Source organism: Polypterus senegalus, chromosome 5 (assembly GCF_016835505.1).
Source record: "Polypterus senegalus isolate Bchr_013 chromosome 5, ASM1683550v1, whole genome shotgun sequence".
Taxonomy (NCBI): domain Eukaryota; kingdom Metazoa; phylum Chordata; class Cladistia; order Polypteriformes; family Polypteridae; genus Polypterus; species Polypterus senegalus.
The window spans coordinates 9596199-9615005 of record NC_053158.1 but is presented as its reverse complement, the minus strand read 5'-3'; the positions used below and the strand labels follow the sequence as shown (position 1 = coordinate 9615005).

Sequence of the window (18807 nt, the reverse complement as noted above, 5' to 3'; positions counted from 1 at the left end):
CTAATTTTATGACCAGCACCTGTATATATACACACATGCACACTTATATATAATAATAACAATAATTCTTTGCATTTATATAACCCTTTTCTCACTACTCAAAGCGCTCAGCAATTACAGGTTAAGGGCCTTGCTCAAGGGCCCAACAGAGCAGAGACCTTCTGATTGCCAGTGCAGATCCCTAGCCTCAGAGTCACCACTCTGCCCACATACACATACATACTGTACATACATACATACATACATACATAAACTGCTCAAAAAAATTAAAGGAACACTTTGAAAACACATCAGATCTCAATTGAAAAAAGAAATCCTCCTGGATATCTATACTGATATAGACTGGGTAATGTGTTAGGAACAAAAGGATGCCACATCGTTTGATGGAAATGAAAATGATCAACCTACAGAGCCCTGAATTCAAAGACTCCCCAAAAATCAGAGTGAAAACATTATGTGGCAGGCTAGTCCATTCTGCCAAAATTTCATTGCAGCAACTCAGAATTGTACGCAGCACTTTGTATGGCCCCTGTGTTTTTGTATACATGCCTGACAACATCGGTGCATGCTTCTAATGAGATGACAGATGGTGTTGTGGGGGATCTCCTCCCAGATCTGGACCAGGGCGTCACTGAGCTCCTGGACAGTCTGAGGTGCAACCTGGTGGCATTGGATGGACCAAAACATAATGTCCCAGAGGTGTTCTATTGGATTTAGGTCAGGAAAGTGTGGTGGCCAGTCAATGGTATCAATTCCTTCATCCTCCAGGAACTGCCTGCATACTCTCACCACATGAGGCCAGGAATTGTCGTGCACCAGGAGCCACTGTACCAGCATAGGGTCTGACAATGGGTCCAAGGATTTCATCCTGATACCTAATGGCAGCCAAGGTGCCTTTGTCAAGCCTGTAGCGGTCTGTGTGACCCTCCATGGATATGCCTCCCCAGACAATCATTAACCCACCACCAAACTGCTCATGCTGAATGATGTTACAGGCAGCATAATGTTCTCCATGGCTTCTCCAGACCCTTTCACTTCTGTCACGTGCTCAGGGTGAACCTGCTCTCATCTGTAAAAAGCACAGGGCACCAGTGGTGCATCTGCCAATTCTGGTATTCTATGGCGAATGCCAATCGAGCTGCATGCTGCTGGGCAGTGAGCTCAGGGCCCATTAGAGGACATGGGGCCCATGGGTCACCCTCATGAAGTCTTTCTGGTTGTTTGGTCAGAGACATTCACACCAGTGGCCTGCTGGAGGTCATTTTGTAGGGCTCTGGCAGTGCTCATCCTGTTCCTCCTTGCCCAAAGGAGCAGATACTGGTCCTGCTGATGGGTTATGGACCTTCTATGGCCCTCTCCAGCTCTCCTAGAGTAACTGCTTGTCTCCTAGAATCTCCTCCATGCCCTTGAGACTGTGCAGGGAGACACAGCAAACCTTCTGGCAATGACACATATTGATGTGCCATCCTGGAGAAGTTGGACTACCTGTGCAACCTCTGTAGGGTCCAGGTATCGCCTCATGCTACCAGTAGTGACACTGACTGTAGCCAAATGTGAAACTAGTGAAGAAACAGTCAGAAAAGATGAGGAGGGAAAAATGTCAGTGGCCTCCACCTGTTAAACCATTCCTGTTTTGGGGGTCATCTCATTGTTGCCCCTCTAGTGCATCTGTTGTTAATTTCATTAACACCACAGCAGCTGAAACTGATTAACAACCCCCTCTGCTACTTAACTGACCAGATTAATATCCCATAAGTTTCATTGACTTTATGCTATACTCTGATTAAAAAGTGTTCCTTTAATTCTTTTGAGCAGTATACATACATGTGCAAAGCATACAAAGTGTTTATAAATCACTGAACTTCATTGCTGCTCACTTTCACAGAATCAACATTAGAAAACTAATGGCACAGTTAACAAGGTATAAACCACTGAGTTCTCACCTCCAATGCGGCAAAATGCTCCTGGATCACCCTTGAGAGTTCTAGAACAAAGCTCCAAGGACAGAAAACTCAAAACTGGAACTTACTCGTCCAAAGCGAGTGTGTTAGATGTGGAGTAGTAATTGCAAACTAAAAGTGCAGGATTGTTGTGCTCATGTCCCTGTTTGGGAATGTTGGACAACATATCATGGCCCAGATAACTTGAGATCATTAAAGGAAGCATGAATTGTGCTTATACCGATCCTTCAAGAGAACGTGAGGCCAGCTAGCCCAAGTTAGACATTTTCAAAACAGTTCAAGATGCTACAAGATGGTCATGAGTGCTTTTAATCAATTCTAGAGATCCCAGAATATTGCTAATTGCATGCCTCAATCAAGCCATTTTCTAACTTCTCTGATTTTGCCATTGGTCATTTCATTGAAAGGAAAAGTAAATTCAGCACAGCAAATCAGAACTAAGATCTTGTAAACCTGGCACAGGCTATCAAAATTAATTTCTTGGAGCGGTAAAGGACAGCACAGTGCTGATTTAGGCATTTTTATTTCAGGCACATCTGGTGTACACACAAAATTGTACAAGAAAAGCTCAAGGCTGTTTATTACAGAATTTACAATTATTACAAATAAAAATCACTTTATAGCTTTAAAACTTTTTAGAAAAAAAAAAACAAACATTATAAACATGTATATCTGATTAATGGTATAAAACACTATGAAAAATAGAAACAATGCATTTTTTGGCAGTGACATTCACAATAAAAAAAAATGAATATGAAGAAAATGTTAAAAAAATGCAGATTTGCCTAAAACAAGGCAATATGAGACTCCTAGTGAAATGTATTATGAATAAAGATTTCACTTGATTAGGATTAAAAAGTCACCCAATCAAGAAAAGATTTCTGATTTGCAACAAACCTAGATGATTATTTTTTTTAAAAAGACTTTAAATTTGTAGCCTAGGAGGGTGTCACATGCATCACGATTAAAAAAAAAATCATCCTTAGGAACAGATTATGTGTGAGAGAGTTCAGTAAAGTAGAGAATGTCTGAAGAGGTAGTTAGAATATTAACAAAAATAAAATAAAAATGTCTGTCCATCTAATAATTCAGAATCTGCACATCAAAAAGATCGCATATTCCTTCATTGTCATCCAGATTAAAGCTGTAATCTACTCCAGGGGGTGGAGAGAGCCGAAGCAAAGGGAACACTGCAAATACGTGTAAAAAAGGGAAAAAAAATTAAGAGAGTGCAAATATGTAACAGTGTTGAAAGCACTCATAAAATGAAAACTGAATTCACAGGAAATTCCTCAAAAATATCTCACCATCAGAAGACATCAATTCTTCAATAAGGTCTGCGACAACAGGTCCTATAAAACAAAAAGGAAAATAAAACATAATATATTGTACAGCAGGTGTCCTCTACTGTTTACCAAATGTGCACAGAGCCACTTGACAAAGTACAGCATTGCAATGCAGACGGCTCAGAAAAATCAACCCTGGACAAGACAAGAGCCCGCTCACAAATATGACCACACACAAGGGGAACACAAAACTGGCAGGCCCTGGGCATTAGAACTCCTACACTAACTAAGCCCTGGCAATCTTATAGTTGAGGACCGACCACAAACCAGTAGTGAGTGTGAGACACGGACAAGAAATGAGATGCAAAAGCAGCTGTTAAGACAAACCTCAAAAGTCAGCGTCATAAAATGCTTTTCAATTTGTACCCAGGGAAACTTTTCCTTTTTACAGAAGCTGTTTAAATAAATAAGATTTTTTTATCTAAATATTTATACTGTACATACACATATGCACACAAACACACACAGAGTGCCCTTCACAATGTTTGGGACAAAGACACATTTTTCCTTGATTTCCCCCTCTGCTCCACTCTTTAAAATTACAAATCAAACAATTCAGATGTGATTAAAGTGCACATTGCGGACTTTCATTAAAGGGCATTTGTATACATTTCAGTCACACAACACTCCATTTCAAGACATCATAACATTTGGGACACCTCACCTTAAGTCGTAACCTTAGATCCTTGAATGAGTGTCTCCTTAATAATAATAATAATACATTTTACTTATATAGCGACTTTCCCATGCTCAAGGCACTTATAATTCCAAAAGCGAAACTTCAGTGGTGAAGCAGCCTTCTGCTGTTATGCAACCTAAAATCTGCAATACTTTACCGATAGAAATTTGCCAGGCTAATATGGTGGAGCATTTTAAAACACTGCTAAAAACCCCATTATTTTAACATGGCTTTCCCATGGCTGCATGTTAGTGTATCCCCGTTAAGATGTACGTGCATTGAATTATTTTCATCAAGGTTCCGCAATCCATACTATTCCCTACTTTTCTCTGCTGTTCTTTTTCCGGTTTTCTCTGGCGGCGATCTATACCACCACCACCTGATCAAGGGCACCATGCAATCCTAATATTGATGGATTGAAGACTGTACCCCAGACGTCCACATGACCATCATCATCAAATTCTTTCACCTGAAGCCTGAAAAACCACAAGGACTGATTGAGATCATTTATGTTAGGTAGATTGCCCAATGGGGGCTGGGGGTCTCATGGCCTCGGAACTCCTGCAGATTTTGATTTTTTTCTCCAGCCCATCCAGAGTTTGTCTTTTGTCCTCCTGGCCATCTGACCATACTTTATTCTTTGTTATTTAGTATTGCAAAGTCTTATTTTTGTTTCCTATAAACTTTGCTTTCTTCATCTTGTAAATTACTTTGAGATACACCATTTGTATGAAAATTTGCTATATCTCTATATATATATATATATATATATATATATATATATATATATATATATATATATATATATAAAATTCTTTGAGTTTTAAACGGAAATTACGTATGCCCACGTAATATGGAAATTGCGTATTATGTAATTCACCCCGCATCGCCCACTCCCAGCCCTCCGCTCTGGACTCCAGCGCTGAGAGACAGACAAAACTGCCACATTGTAACTTTTTTTTTTAATTCCCAGTACTTGATTGTAGAAGAGATGAAGAAAACAGCTTTGCATCTTTACACTTTTTAACTGCGCCGAGCTGTAAACCGCCTTCAGTGGAGACAGGTCGTAACAACAAAGTGGACACTGGGAGGCGCGGTTTAAATTTGAATCACATGGGATGTGTTGTTCAGACGGCAATGTCAAATGAACACCTTTAAGCCATCCACCTGTACCGTTGTGTCTTATTTCTCATTTTCTACAGAACATTACGAAATACAATTCGTGTTTTCAGATGACATCGTTTGGCAGCATGGCTCCTAACGAACAGTCTAGGTTTATGCTGACATTTAAAATACTGGGACAAATCCCAAAAAAAATTTATTGGGGGACTTCAGGAACCGTCAACATCGACAAAAAGAGTCAGGTTACACAGAGAAAGTGAGACAGAAGCAGATCGAGAGAGAAGGCTCGCTGATCAATGTGTATGACGATCACAATTGAGGGCCTCACAAACACCCGAACAACGTGCTGAACAGAATCGGATTCAACGGATGCAGTCTTCACAGGCTACCACGTCACACAGGCGCCAGTTGCCTGATGCGAGCCACAAATTCCTCCAGATTCTGCATTTTATTTTTTTCCCTTCCGCTCAGTAACCGAAGTCACTGAGCAATCTGCTAGTAAATAAATGTAATGTTGTTAATGTAATAATGTTGTTGACAACACAGCAATGGCAGGTCTATTAAAGCTATTGTCATATTTAGTTCTCACATGCAATAACTGCTTGAACTCTGCGATTTGCAGACATCACCAGGTGCGGAGGATCTTTTCTGGTGATGCTCTGCCAAAGCATTTAATGTTGCCATTTTCAGTTCCTGCTTGTTTCAGCGGGCTTGTCCAGCATATGGAAGGTCTGCTCAATTGGATTTAAATCAGGCGATTGGTTTAGACGCTCAATAATTTTCTACATTTTAGCTTTGACAAAATCCTGTGATGCCTTAGCAGTATGTATGGATCATTTGGATTGTTGTAAAGAGAAAACTGAAATCTTAGTGATTGGCAATAATGGATACAATGAGGCTATTAGAAATAAACTGGATACATTAGAATTAAAAGTCAAGACGGAGTTAAAAATCCTAGGGGTAATTGTTGACTGTAATCTGAATTTTAAATCGCATATTAATCAGATCACTAGGACAACATTTTTTCACCTAAGAAACATAGCAAAATTTAGACCTCTTATATCTTTGAAAGATGCTAAGAAATTAGTTCACGCATTTGTTTTCAGTCGACTAGATTACTGTAACGCACTCCTCTCAGGACTACCCAAAAAAGACATCAATCGTTTGCAACGAGTGCAGAATACAGCTGCTAGAATCCTAACTATGAAAAGAAAATCTGAACACATTTCTCCAGTTTTGATGTCACTACACTGGTTACCTGTGTCATTCAAGACTGACTTTAAAATTCTGCTTATGGTTTATAAAGCCTTAAATAATCTCGCTCCATCTTATATATCGGAATGCCTGACACGTTATATTCCAAATCGTAACCTTAGATCCTCAAATGAGTGTCTCCTTATAATTCCAAAAGCTAAACTTAAAAGAAGTGGTGAGGCGGCTTTCTGCTGTTATTCACCTAAAATCTGGAATAGCCTGCCAATAGGAATTCACCAGGCTGATACAGTAGAGCACTTTAAAACACTGCTGAAAACACATTACTTTAACATGGCCTTTCTATAACTTCAATATAACTTAATACTGATACTCTGTATGTTCAATTCTTCATAATAACTATTCATGGTGGCTCTAAAATCCGTACTGACCCCTACTCTCTCTTCTGTTTCTTTTTCCGGTTTCTTTGTGGTGGTGACCTGCGCCACCTCCACTTACTCAAAGCTTAATGATGCTCCAACAGTGATGGATGGATTAAAAGTCAGAAGTCTACGTGACCATCATCATCAAGCCCTTCCGTGAGCACCCTAAATCCAAAGAGGACTGTTTCATGTATGTTAGGTAGAATGCCCAAAGGGGACTGGGCGGTCTCATGGTCTGGAATTCCTACAGATTTTATTTTTTTCTCCAGCCGTCTGGAGTTTTGTTTTTTCTGTACCCCCTGGCCATTGGACCTTACTCTTATTCTATGTTAATTAATGTTGACTTATTTTGTTTTCTTACTGTGTCTTTTATTTTTCTATTCTTCATTATGTAAAGCACTTTGAGCTACTGTTTGTATGAAAATGTGCTATAGAAATAAATGCTATTGTTGTTGTAGGATGAAGCGCTGTCCAATGAATTTGGAGACACTGACTGGAACTTGAGCAGATCAGATGTTTCTACACACCTCAGAATTCATTGTGCCACTGCCGTCAGCAGTTCCATCATCAATGAAGAGAAGTGTCCCAGGACCTGTGGCAGCCATACATGCCCAAGCCATAACACCCCCAGCACCATGTTTAACAGATGAGGTGAACAACAACATTTATTTATATAGCACATTTTCATACAAACAGTAGCTCAAAGTGCTTTACATATTAAAGAATAGAAAAATGAAAGACACAATTATAAAACAAAATAAATCAACATTAACATCGAATAAGAGTAAGGTTCAATGGCCAGGGGGGACAGAAAAAACAAAAAAAACTCCAGACGGCTGGAGAAAAAAGAAAATCTGTAGGGATTCCAGACCATGAGACCGCCCAGTCCCCTCTGGGCATTCTACCTAATATAAATGAAACAGTCCTCTTTGGATTTATATTGGAGGTGGTCTGCTTTGGATCCTGGGCAGGTTCTTGTCCTCTCCATAGTTTGCTCTTGCCAACATTTTGATCAGGTTAATCTTTTTCTCGTCTGTCACAAGACCATTTCCCAGATTTCTGCAGGTTCTTTGAAGTCCTTTTTCACAAAGTAATCTGGTCATCCCGTTTTTGTGGCCAAGTAGTGGTTTGCATCTTGTGGTATGTCCTTTGTGTTTCTGTTCATGAAGTCTTCTGCTGAAAGTCGTCTGACACACACACACACACACACACACACACACACACACACACACACACACACACACCTGTCTTCTGAAGACTGTTCTTGATCTGTCGGACAAGCATTGGGGGCTTTTTCTTTACCATAGTGAGGATTCTTCTGTCCTCAGCAGTGGAGGTCTTACTTGGCCTCTTGTGATTACTGAGTTCACCAACACACTCTTTCTTCTTCATGATATTCCAGACAGTTGATTTAGGCCACTCTAAGATTTCTCCAATATATCCAATGGTTTTATTTTTGTTTTTCAGCCTCATAATGGATTCTTTGACTTTCACTGGCACAGCGTTTGTCCTCTTATTGAACAATGGCAACTACAGACTCCAAAGAGTAGAAGCAAGCCGAGGTATCTTATGAAGCAATGAAACCCAACTGAGGAATCACAAACACCTTTGAAGCCAATTGTACCAAACATTATGGTTTCCCGAGAAGGGGATTTGTGGGAATGATGTGCAAAAAGTGTTGTGTGACGGAAATGTATGAAAATCTCCTGAAATGAAAGTCTGTAATGTGCACTTTAATCACCTCTGAATGGCTTGATTTGCAATTTTAAACTGGAGCATAGGTGAAAATCAAGGAAACGTGTCTTCGTTCAAAGCAATGTGGAGGGCACTATATACAGGCACACACTGGTTTGAATACACTATAATGACTAAAAATGAAGAAAATTTAAAAAGGAAGAAAGCTTCTGGCTTGGCAGTCCCAATGAGGTGCAATACAGGTGTACTGCTGTTGGTATTGAGGAGCCCCAGTCACATTTCTTGACAAACTTCTACTGAATAATTTGTCCTCAATGTTAATGTGTCAGAGAGAGAGCGAGGATGTGAGAGGATTGTTCATAATGCAACTCAGCTTCGTACAACTGCACTCCAAAAGGCTAAGAAGTAATTAAAGGATAAGCAAACATTAATCATTGTTAATCAAAGGTCTGGAAGGTATTCCACAAAAAGAATACAGCAATCAAATGATCATCTCATCAACTCTCCTCCAAAAACCACCTCCACTACTCTTATGAACGAATTTCTGAGGTTTAATTCAAAAGCACACTCTCTTTGCTACTATACAATCAGCATGCAACAAGACCAAAGACTACCACTAGCACTTGCTTCGGCATTTTGTAGTTCTGCAAGATTTTTCCGTCCAATCCCCTTAGACAGCAGTTTCTTAAACCATCCAAAATGGGCCGCAATGACTCTGTTGTATTTCATTGAATATGGTTGTAAACTGCTTACGTAGCGTTTTGCAATGGTTTGCCATGGGAAGTTTTAAGCTAGCGACGCAAGTCCACTATGATTGTCTCTGTCGATTCTCCAGGGGACCGTGACACCCACAAGCCTGTTCTTATAAATTAATGGGGAGGTTGTTGTTGGATTGTCATAATATTTATATATTTTATCTCTCTGTTTATCATCTGTAAAGTTTTAAAATTTCACCTTCAGGACAAATTAGTACATCTATCTATCTATTAAAGATCTTTTTAATCTTTTTAAAATATTGTACACTATTTGGATTTGCTTATGCAAAAAACATTTAAAATGACATGTTTATGCAAGAACCATAACACTCACGGATGCTATCGATATAAAACCCCTATGAATACAAAGACCTTACTATACTACTGATTGACTGACACCACGACTCAGGGCTCAGTTGTCAGGAGAGGACTTGAACTACTAACAAAAGGGAGTAAACAAACAACAGCGGCCTCATCATTCGGTCACCAGTGAGGAAGGGCTTAGGGCAGTGCACTCGCTCATTTACTTACTGTCTCTCCGTCCTTCCAGAGACATCAGAGGGGGTAAGAGAGGAACCCATGTTGTGGGGATTTAAATCTGTCACTTGATCAGCTAAAGAAGAACTCCATTAGGCAGTTTCAGTTCGGCCTTCCTTAGCTTGTCACACTGTCTTCCTCACGGTGGGTCTCACTTTCACAGTGTACATCACTAAATACAGTACATTATATATTGCAGTAGTGTCGAATTGAAAATAAAAATTGATTCCAGCTTTTGGATCTCAGTACCGGTACCAAAATGGTTCAGAAGCTAACAATGCATTGCTCCAAAACCCCCTGTCTGATTCCCCATTAAGTCACAGTTGTGCGTAAGCAATCTGGGGATGGGGTTTGGTCACTCACGGTGATGGGGTAAAGTTTCTTTTCACAAAGTCTACAAAATCGATGTTTTGTAAACACTGTAAAAGCAAGTGTGGGAGGAATTAGGTTGGGGGGCTTGGTTCAGAAGAAAACTGACATTTACTTCTAGTACCAAAAATCCTGAAATGCTGAAACTGTAGAGTTTTGCAGTACTTTTCCAGTGCCACCATACTGTGTAACACTACACAGCAGTCAGGTCATCACAAATACTTGCATATGCCAAACTTTGTTGATTTCAATGTAAATGGAAATCTAAACTTCCAACCATTCATTTACAATCGAAAAAAATACGTTCTGGTGTAGATTGATAGAAAGGACTTACCACTCCCATTATTCACTTAGGTGTCACACAAAAGTTGTTCTTGTGTCACTAAAAAGGGTGCTCTGACACAAGATTGTCTTTACTTCAGGGTCTCTTTTACCTGCCATGGCTACTGGCAAATCAGGGAGACGTTTACAACTGAAAGCTAAGGAGGCTCTTTTGTTTGTTGACCTGCACTGCATCAGTATTACTGAAATATTCTGTAATTTGTGCATCCTGCAAAACAAGTCCGGTTGTGTAAAAAAAAAAAAAAAAAAGAGAAATGATTTTTCATTACCGTCTAGCTCCTCTTTAATCTGTTCTGCTGTGTTGACTTTAAGAATACTATTAACATCCAATGGCAGTAACGTCTGAATGTCACGACCTTCAGTGACACCTTGGTTATTAGTCTCGGTTTCATTGATTGTGGAGTTGGGGTGAAGATTAGTTGTCTGCAGTAAACTACAATCTGTAGGGAACAAAAAAAATGAAAGGGAAAAAATTGAAAATGACAGAATACATGATTTCTTAATCCAAAGCACTATGTTGCAAGTCTCTATACATTACTGAGGTGCGTAGCACTGTCAGCTTGTAGCACATGACTGCTTCCTTCAATCCTCGGCTGCGGTAGCCACTCTTTTACAATTCTGGGGTAGTTACTCAGGCTGTTACCAATAAGACTTATGATGGGACATTTAGATTTTGTAGTACAATAGTAATGCAGTTTCAGAAGCTCTTAATGACGCTAAAGAATTTCATAAACACTTTTGACAAAATCAATAAGGACATTTTGGGTTCACTTCCCAGACCGTCCCTGTGTGGAGAGCACTTTGAGTAGTGAGAAAAGCTCTATATAAAATGTAAAGAATTATTAAGTGCAGTGTCATGTTCAGTGTCCCATTAGTTTTGTTCAAGTCTACAAGCTGTTCAGGAGTCCTAGATTGCTGCACAATTTGCATACTGTAGGGGGTCAAAACTCTGGAGGAAGCGAAAGTGGAAACATTAGGTACTACTATGCAGCAACACATTACAGCAACTTTATTTACATATTTTGTTTATTGCGGAGTCACCATTAGCCTCAAAATAACATTTATGGTAGAATATACGAGTCTTGTGATTCCACATTTGTGCCACATGCTGCATTTACTAACCTTAAAATTACTGAAAAGCTGGAGGGGGAAAAACAGATGGGTAAAGTGGAAGTTTACTGCTTTATATGTTGGTATCAGGTAGGAAAAATAAAAATTTCCATATGACGGCCAAAAAAAAAAAAAAGAAAAAAATCTGTTTTGTTTAAACAAATTATTATTTCTTTACTCCTTGCATTCCAGTTCTTATTCCTTTTTACCTTCTTGTATATGAACACAGGGAAAGCATTGTAATCATCCAAAAATCTAATGTTGAGATTTTCACGAATCTTGACATTTAGACCTCCCTGACTTTCTCGTATACAAAGTATAGGAAAAGTATCAGAATCCTCCAAAAATTCCATTTCGAGATTTTGATGAATCTCAACGATTTAGACTTCCCTGAGACCAAAAATACCATTTTTGGACTTCTGTCTGTCTCTCTCTCTATCTGTGTGTGCGCGCGCATACACACGATAACTTGAATATGCTTTCAACTTAGGTCAACCAAATTTTGCATATAAATATTAGGTACAAATCTATCAACTTTTGGGCTATTTCCACTTACCTGAAGTGGTATTTTACCTTTTATTCATACAGCTGCAGAGTCCGATTTATTCAAAATTAATTTTTTACACCCCAGTATGCTTAGACATTGCCTCCATATTAAACAAACTATTTGGCAAACTTGGCCCAAAAAAAAGCCTCTTAATACCAAAACACAAACTTTAATGCTTGAAGTTAGCGTATGGTAACTGACTTGGTTTAAACTCTAGGATCGAGGCACCAGAATTTTGATTTTGTATATCAGGTTCTATGTAAACCAATACAGCATTTTTGGTGGTTCAGTATGAAACGAGTCAAGGCCATGCAGAAAAGAATCTAATTGTCACCATGATGTTGATTCTGTGTGTTGTGAGGTTGTTTTGTTGAAAAAGGCATTGGGAAGCCTATTAAAATAATACAGAGCATCATGGACTCCAACAAATTTCAGGTTTTTATTTTGTTGACCGAGTTGTGGTTGGACCTTCCAGTAGGACAATTTTCTAAATATATATGTGCCAATAATTGTGACCTTTTTGTGTTGAAAATTTTCCTCTAAGTGAAATGTCAAGACTCTCTCATAGTCAAAATGTAACATCTAGCTTATGAGCTACACAAGTAAGATTTGGTTTCAAAATAACATTAATCTTTCATGTCACGGTTTTTTTTTATTATTCTTATCTGTGGTCACAAATTGGGTAGCTTCTCCACCTGCACCAAGTCAGTTGTACTAAAACATTAAGTGTAAAGAAGGGTAGAAACTGTCCAATCATTGCTTTGAAGAATGTTACCTAATGAAATTGATGTTGGGTGCTTTTGGAAAGCTTGTGAAGCACAGCTTTGTTGGGCCCAATTTGCCACTCAGGTAGTGTTTTTGAAGCCTATGGGCTGTTTAGGATTCTAGTGTTCATGCAATATTTATAGTGCTGGCTTATTTTTGAAAGCAAGATACTGCTTAAATCACATTTTACCAATGCATACTGGTTCATTTCTCTGTTCTATCTAATTTCACTACAATTTACCTAACTAGGGTCATGTCTCCGAGGTGTGCCAATTAATCATCTACTAGAACGGACCTAGAAACAGGATTTGTTCATAGTCCTATAAGGTATAGGGAGCAAAATAAAGATAAAAAAAAAACAAAATTATAAGCTGTTAAAACTCATTGAGCAAGCACTACTACAGGAGAGTTTGAACAATTTGGAGCAGAGACAACAAATTAGGAGAGACAACTGCTGGAGGAAAGAGTCTCAAGGACAGAAAAAGCAAAGCTTTAGTTAATTTGCTACTTTATTATTGGTACTAGGGGGCTACGTGCCAGCCATTTCGCATCTCTGCCGTTCACGCTGTGAAGAGGGGGGGGGCTGAGCGCACCCCAAGGAGATGTTGTTCCTCTGAAACCCCTCTTAAACGGTGATACAATGGGAAACAATTTTTTTTACCTCCTCTTTGCTCAATCAGCTGTTGGCCTAACACTGCCACGTGATCCGCATCTCGTGTGGCGCACTTCTGTCATATCACCTATGTCCATATATTCAATCTCTTTTTGCTTTTACCTTTTCATCAATATAGCATTGAATTTTGATTCAGTGTTTGGAATTACAGCTGTATGAAAGAAATTAAAAGGCAAATGGTAATTATATTCCCCAGCAGGGTCCATTAACAATGATTTAACACAAACACATGTAAACATAACTCTTTGGATCAGTGTAGAAGATTCTTGAGGTCAAGATGTTAAACTGGGGTGAAGTAGAATTATAAAAATCTGTTCGCGTTCACCTTGATTGTTCAAAGCAAATGAAAGTATTTTCATTTTGTGATGGGTAAGAAAGGAGTACAACTGTTTGCATCTGGAAAAAACTGAGCAACTCTAAAATGAAAAAGATGACAATTGGAGAATGGTGTACACGGTTTCTAAAATTACTATCTACCTACATGTGCAAGGCAAAGGAACTATTACAGTCGATTTCTGTTAATCGGACCACATCGGGACGCGATCATTTTGGTCCTAATAACCGGCTGGTCCGATTATACGAACATGCCCTATACATGTGCAACCAAGACGGGATGTGCTATAAGTAACATATTAAAATGTCATTATGACTTTAATTGTGCTGCCCACGCGTATGGCGAACGTGCAAACAAGAACTACGTACATGTACATTTGCTTACAACTTTGTTTGTTGAAAATCTACAAATTCTCCGAAACGATCTACACGACACTTGGCATGCGAAGCACAATAAAAAAAAAAAGGTTACATTACTAAATTCCAGTCAACGTTTGAAGAACTTGTCTAGTGTGATCCGACGCATTCTGTTTACGCACTGCACTTGTTTACACTCGACTTCATGTTGCCGGCTACTGGGCGGTCCGTTTTAGGAAAGAAAGGGCAGGCATGTTCACCCCCACTGGTTTGCACTTGGTACAAATTTTCCGACTTCCTGACCTTTGATAAAAGCATAAAATTCTCCTGGAGAGCCCAGGGATCCTCCTGATGTTGTTGACCCGCTTTACATCCGCTTTCCGCGGGCGACTTGTGGCTTCTTTTTCTTATTCTCCGTCACGTTCTTTGGTCCAAATAAGCGAACAATATTAGGCTTATGTAATATGATCTGTTTCGGTTCTTTAGGATTCGGTCCGAATAAGTGGCTGGTCCGATTAACTGGTGGTCCATTTAACCGGAATCGACTGTATACCAAACTCGCATGAAAAAGCTCAAAACCCCTTTAATAATAGGCAAGTGGAAAATTTCTTCCTGTGATACTCAAACTCCTTTAATGATTTCAGGGAAAAAACTATTTTTGACCACAACAAATGTATTGGCCTCTCATGTAAGACAGCTGTTTATGGTTTCCCTCAATGCAAAGTTGCGAGTCAGGCGATTGCTGATGAACATCTACTTGTAGCGGGGCTACACAGTAATAGTATATTTTGTGTGTGTGTGCGGAGTGTGTTTTGTTTTCATTGTCCCGTTTACTGTCCGTTATGTGTGTGTCAGTGAATGTTGTCCTCTTAAGTGCAGAGGGGATGGATGATGGAGAGAGACCGTAGCCCCAGAACGGAAATTATATCCGGGACATTTTACATTTAAAAAAAAGAGGAGCGAGAGGTGACGAGAGGCGGAGAGAGACAGAGGAAAAGACAACAATAATTTATCCAACCATCTACAAACTCAAAACTGCTATTTATTGCTTTATTCCACTGCCTGCTTTTTCATCTACCGATCATTCATCACAACGGCCAGAACCAAGAAACCCCGGGGTTGAAGTTGTTCCAACCATTGCCAGGACGTTTACGGGGAAGTCGTTTTGTTGTCGGGAGGAAGCACAGTATCACTACAGCCAGTTTCTATACCGCTGGAGTTTATTTTGGGACACATTGTTTCACCACATTTTCAACTGCTGTGTTTTTCATATCTATGTTTGTATTTGTGTTGTGTGCTTTTGTTAATTGTGTGGGGGCAAGGGAGGGTTTATTATAAATATTTGTATTTTATATATATATATATATATATATATGTGTGTGTGTGTATTATTGAATGTTTTTCTGTCTTTCATTTTACAATATATCTGTGTTTAATTTGACATATCCGTTTACTGTTTCTGGTTATTTCATCGTGTCGGAAAATAAGACACCTTGTAAGGAGTACGGTTTGATATTAGAGCAAGAAACCTCAGGTAATCCAAGTTATAGTCTTGGTAGTGTAGTGGCCGGTCTGGGTAAGGGGTTGGCCGTTACATACTTAAAACACTCAGGTGGAATACCTCCATATCCAAACTCAAACCTCTGAAATATGCAAGCGTGGTAAAGCAATGAAACCAAGAAAAGTAGCAGGCCAAGGGCATGAACATGAGGAATGTCTTGTATGAATGCTGCCAACACTAGTAAACTCTAGCTTTGAATTACCAGACAGCAGTGTTAAGACTCCCAGGATACTCCCCATTCCAAACACTTGAATATTGTGAATGACTGTGTGAAATGCTACAACTGAGGTTTAACAGAATTTAAATACTGATTTTTGTCTTTGCCATAAGTAAATAATTAGTCAGAGTAGAGTAGGGCTGGGTGATATTATCTATTAAATCATTTAATTCAAATCAATGTAATAAAGTGATATTTACACACAACAAAAAATTAACTGGTACAGTTAAACAGTCAAGCAATAAATATTGGGAGTAAATCAGGCTACCAATCAGCTGGTCTCATGTGCACAGTCAAAACACATTAATGCAAAGATGGCACAGAGCGGCATTTCTTTAATAAATGAGCTTGATGCAAAGAAAGGCTGTAACTTGAATTAATTTGTCTGCAATAGCTTGGATATGAAAGACTGGATGTCAAGCAAACTAATGTAAAATAAAAAGCTTGCAAAACGAAGACAGTAGTTCAAAAATGGCAGAATGTACAGTTGTATGTCAGTACTTAAAAGAGAAATACCCAGAGGAATGTGAGAAAACCCATCTACGACTTGACAGCTTCACCATGTTCTTCTCCCTGCTTCAGCAGGCACTGCACAAGGTGTGCTCCCTATTTTATTTCCCATTAGGCAGTGTGGTTATTTGAAGAAGAAAGCGTTCCTTGGCTGGTGGAGGGCAGAAGAATACACCCGAGCTATCTATCATGTCTTTTTATCCAGCAAGCGGTGACTAGGCTATGGTGGAGAGACGTACAAGCAGGCGGCCTGCAATGGACAGTCAGATGACTATCAGCACACTTGGCATTGAGGAAGTGACTCCTCCAGATGCTACAGATTTTTTGATGCCTCTTATATTTAAAGAGTTGCCAGGGTTATTGCTAAGATTTTTTTTCTTGCTTCTTTTATTACTGTGGCTACTGCCATAATAATAAAGCATAAAAACAGCATGTACAAATATCATCCGCAATCAGATTGGAATATATATGAACATTTACCTGTATTTGGAATACTAACTTGACAGCCCATAGATGTGTGTGTTTATAACATTTTTACATTTCTAAGGATACAGTTGTATTTAGAGTTTGCAAAAACATGGACAACATTCTCATTTTCTTCCTCCTCAAGAACAGTTCAAAATGATTTCTATGTTAAAATACTTAAATCATGAATTGTCCATAAATTTAAGTTTTTGTTTTTTCTTTTTCTAATATTGCCCAGTCCTAAAGTAAAACAGTGTGGCAAATGTGCTAAACCCAGAAGTTGGACTAAAATGGTTAGGTTAGTTATTACTAAAGAATGGCACAGACTGTCCAGGTGTATATCAGAGTTGGGGTTACAGAAACAATTTTCAAATTAAGTGGAACTAAGAAAGGTATATACAGTGCATCACTTTTTCCACATTTTGTTATGTTACAGCCTTATTCCAAAATGGATTAAATTCATTTTTTTCCTCAGAATTCTACACACAACACCCCATAATGACAACGTGAAAAAAGTTTACTTGAGATTTTTGCAAATTTATTAAAAATAAAAAAATTGAGAAAGCACATGTACATAAGTATTCACAGCCTTTGCCATGAAGCTCCAAATTGAGCTCAGGTGCATCCTGTTTCCCCTGATCATCCTTGAGATGTTTCTGCAGCTTAATTGGAGTCCACCTGTGGTAAATTCAGTTGATTGGACATGATTTGGAAAGGCACACACCTGTCTATAGAAGGTCCCACAGTTGACAGTTCATGTCAGAGCACAAACCAAGCATGAAGTCAAAGGAATTGTCTGTAGACCTCCGAGACAGGATTGTCTCAAGGCACAAATCTGGGGAAGGTTACAGAAAAATTTCTGCTGCTTTGAAGGTCCCAATGAGCACAGTGGCCTCCATCATCCGTAAGTGGAAGAAGTTCAAAACCACCAGGACTCTTCCTAGAGCTGGCTGGCCATCTAAACTGAGCGGTCGGGGGAGAAGGGCATTAGTCAGGGAGGTGACCAAGAACCCGATGGTCACTCTGTCAGAGCTCCAGAGGTCCTCTGTGGAAAGAGGAGAACCTTCCAGAAGGACAACCATCTCTGCAGCAATCCACCAATCAGGCCTGTATGGTAGAGTGGCCAGACGGAAGCCACTCCTTAGTAAAAGGCACATGGCAGCCTGCCTGGAGTTTGCCAAAAGGCACCTGAAGGACTCTCAGACCATGAGAAACAAAATTCTCTGGTCTGATGAGACAAAGATTGAACTGTTTGGTGTGAATGCCAGGTGTCACGTTTGGAGGAAACCAGGCACTGCTCATCACCAGGCCAATACCATCCCTACAGTGAAGCATGGTGGTGGCAGCATCATGCTGTGGGGATGTTTTTCAGCGGCAGGAACTGGGAGACTAGTCAGGATAAAGGGAAAGATGACTGCAGCAATGTACAGAGACATCCTGGATGAAAACCTGCTCCAGAGCGCTCTTGACCTCAGACTGGGGTGACGGTTCATCTTTCAGCAGGACAACGACCCTAAGCACACAGCCAAGATATCAAAGGAGTGGCTTCAGGACAACTCTGTGAATGTCCTTGAGTGGCCCAGCCAGAGCCCAGACTTGAATCCGATTGAACATCTCTGGAGAGATCTTAAAATGGCTGTGCACCGACGCTTCCCATCCAACCTGATGGAGCTTGAGAGGTGCTGCAAAGAGGAATGGGCGAAACTGGCCAAGGATAGGTGTGCCAAGCTTGTGGCATCATATTCAAAAAGACTTGAGGCTGTAATTGCTGCCAAAGGTGCATCAACAAAGTATTGAGCAAAGGCTGTGAATACTTATGTACATGTGAT

The 18807-nt window shown here is 39.6% G+C and overlaps 1 protein-coding gene across 2 annotated transcripts in view; it reads right to left on the bottom strand.

Annotated features, from left to right (window-relative positions):
* Nucleotides 1–2465: 2465 nt before the first annotated feature.
* e2f5 (E2F transcription factor 5) overlaps nucleotides 2466–18807 on the bottom strand; it is a 57704-nt gene continuing 41362 nt past the window's right edge. The window contains exons 7-9 of one of the 2 annotated variants that reach the window (XM_039754325.1): nucleotides 10710–10880; nucleotides 3269–3313; nucleotides 2466–3151 (exon numbers count right to left, since the gene is read on the bottom strand). In XM_039754325.1, coding sequence (XP_039610259.1) covers nucleotides 3042–3151; nucleotides 3269–3313; nucleotides 10710–10880 — 326 coding nt within the window. In that variant the 3' untranslated portion in view covers nucleotides 2466–3041. Of the gene's footprint in view, nucleotides 3152–3268; nucleotides 3314–10709; nucleotides 10881–18807 lie in introns of those variants that run through there. The other variant, XM_039754326.1, reaches the window with a different exon arrangement.